General features: G+C 32.0%; 1 protein-coding gene and 1 pseudogene across 1 annotated transcript; both read right to left on the bottom strand.

Annotated features, from left to right (window-relative positions):
- Positions 1 to 493: 493 nt before the first annotated feature.
- Positions 494 to 1,505, bottom strand: LOC115975420 (annotated as a pseudogene).
- A 6,268-nt stretch (positions 1,506 to 7,773) lies between these two features.
- On the bottom strand, positions 7,774 to 8,997 carry LOC115978326 (thaumatin-like protein). Its single transcript, XM_031100348.1, has 2 exons — positions 8,924 to 8,997; positions 7,774 to 8,677 (listed from the first exon to the last, which is right to left on the bottom strand). Exons 1-2 carry the CDS (start codon positions 8,985 to 8,987, stop codon positions 7,962 to 7,964), a joined length of 780 nt encoding a protein of 259 aa, XP_030956208.1. The 5' UTR covers positions 8,988 to 8,997; the 3' UTR covers positions 7,774 to 7,961.
- Positions 8,998 to 9,211: the final 214 nt, after the last annotated feature.

The raw sequence follows: 9,211 nt of genomic DNA, 5'->3' as shown, positions 1-9,211 counted from the left end.
AGCAAACCTCTATCACATAGTGGGTTCCAGCTAGTTCAATTGATAAAGTCTCTGATGATTGAATAAGAGATCTAGGGTTCAATCCTCGCATATACCAAAAATCTGATTGATGTTTTGGTTTGATAATAAAGAGTTATTATTAAGAGAATGGACGCCATAGATTGAAACACTCTCTCTCTCTCTCTCTCTCTCTCTCTCTCTCTCTCTCTCTCTCTCCAAAAAAAAAAAAAAAAAAAAAAAAAACCTCTATCACATAAACTCAAGATAAATGACCCTAGCTATTTCCAATTATTATAAAATGGGATGATCAAAACATATATATATAGATTGAGTTTTTGTTCTTGAGCTCATGATGCATAAAGAAGTTCTGCAGCCAAACCTCAATACAATTTATTGTATTAAATAACAAAGCCTTGCATAACAAGCATCAGCTTCTAATCAAATTTGAAATTAGACAATCATAGAGATGTACGTTATGTAACACCCTGTCACCCTATATGGATGTGTATGCATTGCCCCACCCTGAAGGACAGAATGTTATCACATACTCTCTAGAGGCACAGTTTACCAATGGTGGGGGTGTGTCAAAAACATAGCTATAGTAAGAAGGACAAGCATCCTTAAAGATTTTTGAGTAGACGGTAGGCTTGCACTTTTCTGGGGTCCCAAACTCATTCCTACAACAAAAATTGTCAACATCAAAAGCCAAGCGCAAGCACTTTTGCACGCTACCACTTCCCCATTTTCATTTAAAACCTCAAGCTCTTGTGGGCAGAAGTCATTCACATTTTGCAAGCACCCTCTAATGATACATAGTTCTGGTGTTTGCCTTATTGTGACTGAAACAGGGATGTTGTAGCCATCAACCAAGCTCACATCATAAAAACTTGACTTGCTTTGATCTTCCTGTAGTGCAATTTGCACTAGCGTGACTGGGGGTTTGCCTATAAGTCCATAGCATGCTAATTTTCTATCACAGTCACCAGTTTCACATGCAGGGATCCGATTGGAATTGAATTTGCAGCCCGTTCTGGCCCAAATCCGGCCACTCCATGTCAATTGGACGTAAATACGTTGTGTTTGGCCTGAGGGAAGATAGAAGCCACCATCAGCTATCACTGGATAGCCAGTATTTGGTGCTGTTGCAGGCCATATAGGAAAGAGACATTTGTTGTGCACATAAAGTGTAACTTGATTTGTGGCTACACTCCCTGCAATATGGTTTTCAATTACGTCAACATAGTCATTTCTAGTTAAGAACCATAAGTCATTGAAATTACAAGGCAAATAGAAACAAAATGCACACCCTTTTAAACTTCATAGAAATTCAACCACACAAAATTGGCAGATTGATACTTGGATTGAGTCATTAACATTGGCATATTACCTCAATGTGATGAATTCAATGAATAGGCAAAAGTTTGTGATATGAAATTACCAGTCAGCAACAAATGCGATGCTAGGAAGAGAAAGAACGCAGTAACTAGTTGATCAAGCAGCTTCATGTTGGATGCGATTGTGTGAAAAACATGGTTTGGATATCGCATTTATGTAGTTGAAGATTAGGTGAAGTTTCTTCTTTGATTATACTTTAAGGTTTGACGTGGGATCCTTGTAGACAAGAAAGAGCCATGATTATGTTGGCCTCTTTTAAGTATTGTCATCTCTTAGAACTGAACCACCAACAGAGGGTGCCATTTAGAGTTTGACACCTGCAAACTACTGTTAATATGATTCTGAAAAGCACTAACAAAAAGCAATAGCATAGGTGATTATTATGAATAGAATGAAAATAAATACATTTCGCGCAACACTTGTTGAAGATTTTTGATCTATGTAATTTAGTAAAATAGAGAGGGAAATCAAAAAAAGAGAATCTTTTACGTGGTTCAAGTTCAACAGTTTATCAACTTTACAAAGCAGCAGGTAATGGTTTTCACTATCAAAAAAAATGAAATTCTGAATAATATTTGAGACCGACTCTACTTTCTCATTCTCAATATCGCTAACAGAACTTCTCAGTTTTTTTTTTTTTTTTTTTTTTTTTTTTGCCATATATTTACCTGAATATGCAAAAGCTTTTTTTTTTTTTACCAAAGCATCAGCTAATATTATTATTACTAATTAGTCTATCAACATTATTAGCTCTAACATTCATGTCATCGTCTTTACTTCCTTTTTCTTTAAGGGTTAGGCATACAAAATTAATGTCATCCTACAGTAAAATTAATGTCATCATACAGTAAAGTTAAACCCATTTTTGATGAGCCGGCCAGATCTTTGAATTTTTTTTTTTTTGGGGCTAACTGAAGTACGTCAGAATTTGTGTTAGAATATTCATCAGTTCTAAGAATCTAATTTTTTTATTTTACATATTTACTTTTCAAAACACCACACCTTAAATTATCTATTTTATACTATATAAATTTCATTAAAATATTAATTTTTTAATTATTTCTCTTTCTTCGCACACAACATTAAGAAATAAAAAAAAATGAAATATAAAATGAATAGTGCAGTGTAAATGTTACACATTTTTCTATTATACGCCAGCTAATATGAGTGCTCTTATATTATTATACGCCAACTAATATGAGTGCTCTTATATTATAATTTACAATGCATGGTATTTTTTTTTTTTTTTTTTTGGCAATAATGGATTGCACATTGAAGGTGATGAATAAGTTGACTACTTTGTCCAACGAGTGAATGAAGATATTCAAAACTTTCTCCAGTTAGCTAATGCACATGTATCCAATCATATTGTTTCAGTGATTTTTCTCTCATCACTTGATAGTTGATTGTAACCCACTTCAAATCTAAAACAATAAAAATTCAACCTTAAAAGCTAAAAAAGTACACAAACATGTTCATATGTGCCTGTGTGTGAATACAGGAGAAAAGAGATGCTTGGATTTAGGAGCTGAAGACTGAAGATTTTGGTTTCATCGTACAGTTCAGGTTTCAAAATGTTAAGGGCTACAGTTTGGGCTAGATCGACACAAGCCCAATCTGACTTTTTGAGTCCAATTTTTTATGGGGCTAAGCTTCAAATTTTAATGCTTTGTATGTACTGGACTGGAGATGGGCCCAACATGACCGTGTCTCGTCCAATGTAGTGGACATATATTGAGTCCTATTTTTGGCCGTTCGGCCAATTTAAAATTCCATAAAAAAAATTTAAAAAAAATCATTAAATTATGGCTATGCCATTCTCTTGTGATCTATGTAGGAGTAAAAAAAAAAAAAACAAAACAAAATTTAGCTACAAAATTAGTTGTAGCCTAACCTTACTCAATGTCTTTTTATTGGAAGTAAATTTTGATAAATCCACCATTGAATTACATTTTCTTCTTATATTCTTCATGTTTGCAAAATTTCTAGAAAATTAAAGATCAATAGCTATATCATCAATAAATTGTTTAAATTGTAAGTTTTTATAGTTTAAAATTATGCATAAAATATAAATTTATAGATCATATAATAAATAATATCTTATTGACACAAAATTATGCATAAAATATAAGCATATAGCTACAAAATCATTTACTTCTTATTCCCGAAATCTGTTCTAAATTTTTTTTTTTTCTTTCAAATTTACAAAGTTACAACTTTTTCTCTATATTTGTTTAACTTATTGTCATTCTATTATTCTAATGTTAAATTTAATCCATGTCATTGCCATATTAAAATCAATATCAATACGCTAAAAGATTTGTAACTTAATGGTATTGTCTACTCTTTTTCATGAGACTAAAGGCTAAAGCTCAATCCCTTGTTTGTTGCTTTGAAGCCCTTTGATTACATAGGAAGGTTGACAAGGACCTTAGGCTTAGGGTCTAGGTTTATGGATGGATCACGTGGTAAGACCCATGTAGAGTTCCCCAACAACATATGGCTTGACTCACCTCCCTCTCTTCCACAATAAGGGGACATAGATTGGCCAAAATCAAGAAAACAAGATATAAATAAAATAAATAAATAAATAAATAAAAATTCAAAGAGAATGGTTTGGAAAAAAAGAAGAAGAAGAAAGAAAAAAAAATCGGAATTCACCTATAATCCATTTATTTTATGTTGTAATTTCTCCAAGAATTCTTTACTAAGAAAGATGAGTTTATTTTGGTGGACATGGTTCCATAGAGGTAAATCTCCCTACCCCATCTATATTTATATATATTATTATTGTTACGTTCCAGTTAAGCGACATCAGTGCCATGTCATCATTTATTTTCTTTCTTTCTTTTTTATTTTTTGTTTTATTGATTGCCATTTATTGAGTCTCTTCATAAATTTAGATGTTACTTTATCTCCAAATCTATCGTGTGTCTCTCCATTAACCCAGACTCTTGAGACACCACTATTATATGGAATTCTTAAAGTCACTGATACTTTATCTCCAAACCTATCATGTGTCTCTCTATTAACCTAGACACTTGAGATGCCGTTATTATATGAAATTCTTATAGTCACCACTAGATTGCAACCTCCTCACCTCTCTTTTTTTTTCTATAAATTTTCAATTGTTCTCTCTTTATAAATTGATTGGTATGGCCTTCAATGTGATAGTTTTTTGAGTGTTTTTTTTGTTCTTTCGGTCATGGTTCAAGTCTGTCTACCAAAGCCCAATCAAATGAGTGCAAGAGACAGATAGTGACTCTAGAGCTTACAAACGAAACTAAAGTAAATGAGATGTGAACATTAATAGCCCAAGTCCAAAGGGTATAAACTCAAAATGAGTTTTGCTATTTGTATTATTCTTATTCTTTTTTTATTTATTCCTATCTCACTAAAATGTTTTTTTTTCTTTCTCAAAATTAGTTATGCTATTTTTTTTTCTTTTTTTATTTATGGTTGCCCTTCTTTAGATTGTAGGAATGTTACTCTCAATATGTTTGCTATAAGGTATGATAATTAACTTCAATGTGATGTTTTTATTTTGGTCTTTGTTTTATAGTAAGAGTGTTATTCATTTTCATCAAAGAGAAATTGCTATTTTTCTCTTTTTCTAGTCGTCTTATATGCTGAACTAAATTTCATTTTTATCTTTGTTTCGTTTGTCAATTCTTTGATAGATGTCAATGATCAAGGCTCGCTGACACTAGAGACTTTTTAATCTATTGAAGGTCATACTAATCAATTGGTAACCATTTTTTTCTTAAAACCTTTTGAAGGAAAGAGGAATGAATTTGTTGCTTTTCTTGGGTGGTGCTTGATAATTTGCTTTTTATGGTTCAATACACATCAGCTATAATAGATTTTCATTTCCTTATAATAATAATTTGTTTTATTGTTTAATTTGACTGTTTGGTGTCCCAAAAATTGTGAGAAAATGGAAGAGAAAAGAGAGTAGAGTTTGAATCTTAAATTTTTTTTGTGTATGCCACATGGGATGTAACAGTTTAAATTTTTTTATCTTAAATTTTTAAAGGAAATTCTAATTCTTCAAAGTACATCAGCTTAAGTAGACTGTTGTGTTGTGGCTAGGATTTTTGTGTTTGGGACCTTAGTTGGCCTGTTTGGTTGACGAATAATTTTGGGGATTGTTTAGCTTATGAGAAATTTTTTGGTATTTTAGAAGTGAGGAAATTCAAAGAACTGAATTATTTTTAAATTCCATTAGTACCTAGCTTTATGCTAATTCTTGTGTGGATAGAAAAACTAATTGGTTCTTGATTTTTGAATACCTACCTTTGATATTGTGTACATGAACAATAATTGGGTTTTTAGTTTTAGATTTTGAATTATGCTATTTTTTCAACAACTTGATTTTCTTTTTAGAATTTTCTCTTCTTGAATATGTAGAATACTATGTACATGAGTTTTAGACAAAACTTAACAATACTATTTCTTTTGGATTTTACTATTTCTTTCCTTATTAAACACAATATGATAAAGCTAATGTGTTCTAATGAAAGTAGAAGCAATTGCTATTTTTGGGGGATAGCAACTGATACAATCTGATAACTTCCCATGGCCATTTGAAATTTATAACCTAGAATGTTGATAAACATCTTCTCCGAGGCAAGAACAATTGGCCGAGTTTAGCAAGTTTTCCATCAACTTTGACCATGTTATGGCAATACAAGTTACTCACTTACTTACAATTCGTATACGCACTATTTTGATTTTTTGTGGGAATTCAGAACAATGACAATTGAGTGATTTGTACATGGACACATTGATAAATGTCTATAGTGGACATGGGTGGAATCAATGGCATATTACAATTTGACAAGGTTTTTGATAGAAATTGATTTAAGTGAGGGTCTATTAAATTTGATCATTTTGCTGAAATAAGGTTTGTTTAATATGTATTTTATTTATTTACCTTATTGTAAATAAGTTTTTTTACATTATGATTCTAACCTATAAAACTTCACTTTACTTTCTTTTTTTTGTGGTCTTATTCTTTTCTGTTGGCAACTAATTAGACATCACTTTTAGGAATTAAGGATTTAGCAACTAGTATGAAGGTTGCACCTCAAAATTTAGAAGAATTAAAATATGATACAATCTCATCATGGGAAGAAAAATAGGAAATCTAATGTTGTGTTGGCATGTCCCTCCATTATTGGGTTACAAATATCATATCTATAAAGAAAAAGGAAAAAAAAAAAATATATATATATATATATAATGATATATTTGTAGAGATAGAGAGTTGGAAAATACTTTTAGAAATAGTTCAATTTTTTAGGAGAAAACTATCTTCAATAAATTATGAATTATATCATATTACAAAATAATTATATATTCACACGCATCGCGTGGGACTGCGATGAGTTATTATAATTATTGAAGAATTATTAGTATTATTATTTTTCAACATATAGCATTCACTTCATCAAGTCAAGACATCAACTGATTTTTTATATATACTAGATTTGATTTCTAGATCTCTTATTTGACAACAAAAAATTTTACCAATTGAACTAATTACGACCCACAGACTTGGACTAAACTTTAAAGATGCAAGGTATGGTTTAGCCATATATGAATAGTCTTCTTTAGGTTTTTTTTTTTTTTTTTTTTTTTAGAGATAGTTTCAACCTATGGGTTTACTCTTATTGATCACTCTTTAATTTGGGTTTCATAAGAACTTGGCTTGGGGGCATGATTATGTGCCCTACAAACATTCAAAAACCTAGGACACCATAAATTGAATTTAACTTTCCTTTATTGTGTTCTATTTCGAAATTAAAAAAAAAAAAAAAAAAAAACTGTTCATCATAAATCAAACAAGGTTGCTTGCCATCTTGCGCAAATTTAGTTTGACGTCACATTTGGAACATCTTTTGCTACTTTGCAATCGATACATAGTAAATATTTTGGTCATGAAATGTTTTGTGCACACAGGCTATTTGTGGTCACTAAATGTTTTGGTATTTATCTTTCATAAACTCATACAGGTTGTGCACACGAGCTTTTTGTCTCTTGTTTAGATTTTCTTTTTTTGAAGTACCGATTCTTGAGTGGCACTAAATTTGAAAAGTTTTCATTATCAAAAAAAAATTTTGAAAAGCTTTAATTGGCCTCAATCAATTTTTTAATCTGAAAAAAAAAAGCCTCAATCAATGCATAAGTTTACAAATGGGCATTATGTCTTTTATTTATTTATTTATTATTTTTACCTTTTCAAATTCAAATACATGTATATTTATATTATATATAAAATTTGAGTAAAAGTGCAAATTTTTTATAGTCATTGCCAAAGCTATCATGATATAAATAAATTTCAGACAATGGGTATAATTACTTTCTTGACATTAATTTTCAATAGAGCAAGTAAGGTTTCAAAACATATATATAGTTTGAGTTTTTGGCCTTGAGCTCATGATACATCAGCCAAGCCTCGGTACAATTTATTGTATTAAATAGCAAGGCCTTGCATAACAAGCATCAGCTTCTAATCAAATTTGAAATTAGACAATCATAGAGATATAAGTTATGTAAAAACTCTATATGGATGTGTATGCATCACCCCAACCTGAAGGACAGAATGTTATCACATACTCTCTCGAGGCACAGTTTACCAATGGTGGGGGTGTGTCAAAAGCATAGCTGTAGTAACAAGGACAAGCATCCTTAAAGATTTTTGAGTAGACAGTAGGCTTGCACTTTTCTGGGGTCCCAAACTCATTCGTACAACAAAACTTGTCAACACCAAAAGCCAAGCATGCACTTTTGCACGCCACCACTTCCCCCTTTTTATTTAAGACCTCAAGCTCTTGTGGGCACAACTTGTTCACATTTTTCAAGCACCCTCTTATGGTACATTTTTGTGATGTTTGCCTTGTTGTGACTGCAACGGGGATGTTATAGCCATCAACCAAGCTCACATCATAAAAACTTGGCTTGCTTTGATCTTCTTGAAGTGCAACTTGCACTAGTGTGACTGGGGGTGTGCCTATAAGTCCATTGCATGCTAGTCTTCCATCACAGTCACCAGTTTCACAGGCGGGATTCCAATTGGAATTGAATTTGCAGCCTGTTCTGGCCCAAATCCGGCCACTCCATGTCAATGGGGCGTAAATACATTGTGTCTGGCCTGAGGGAAGATAGAATCCACCATTAGCTATTACAGGATTGCCAGCATTAGGGGCTGTTGCAGGCCATATAGGAAAGGGGCATTTGTTATGCACATAAAGTGTAACTTGAGTTGCTGCTGCACTCCCTGCAATATGGTTTTCAATTACATTAACATGGTTCTAGTACACAAAAAAAATGTTTAGGAACAATGACTCATTGAAATTACATGGCACATGGAAACAAAAGCACACCCTTTTAAACTTGATAGAAATTCATTCATACAATATTGGCAGACTGATTCTTGGATTGAGTCATTAACATTAGCATATTACCTCAATGTGGTGAATTCAATGAATCAATGAACAAGCAAATTTTTGGGTTATGGAATTACCAGTGAGCATTAAATGCAATGCTAGGAAGAGAAAGAATGCAGCAACTAGCTCTGGCAGCTTCATGTTGAATGCGATTAGGTGAAGGAAATGATTTGGATATCACATTTATATTGCTGAAGATTAGGTGATGTTTCTTCTTCAGTTCTTTGATTGTACTTCAAGGTTTGATTTGGGATCTTCGTAGACAAGAAAGATCCACCTCTAAGCATTGTCACTGTAATCTCTTAAAAAAGAAACACCAACATGAGGTGCGATTTGAAATTTGACACCTGCAAACAACTGTTAAT

Source organism: Quercus lobata, chromosome 2 (assembly GCF_001633185.2).
Source record: "Quercus lobata isolate SW786 chromosome 2, ValleyOak3.0 Primary Assembly, whole genome shotgun sequence".
Classification (NCBI taxonomy): Eukaryota; Viridiplantae; Streptophyta; class Magnoliopsida; order Fagales; family Fagaceae; genus Quercus; species Quercus lobata.
Note: the sequence above shows the minus strand (reverse complement) of the source record. Positions and strands in the feature narration are given on the sequence as shown.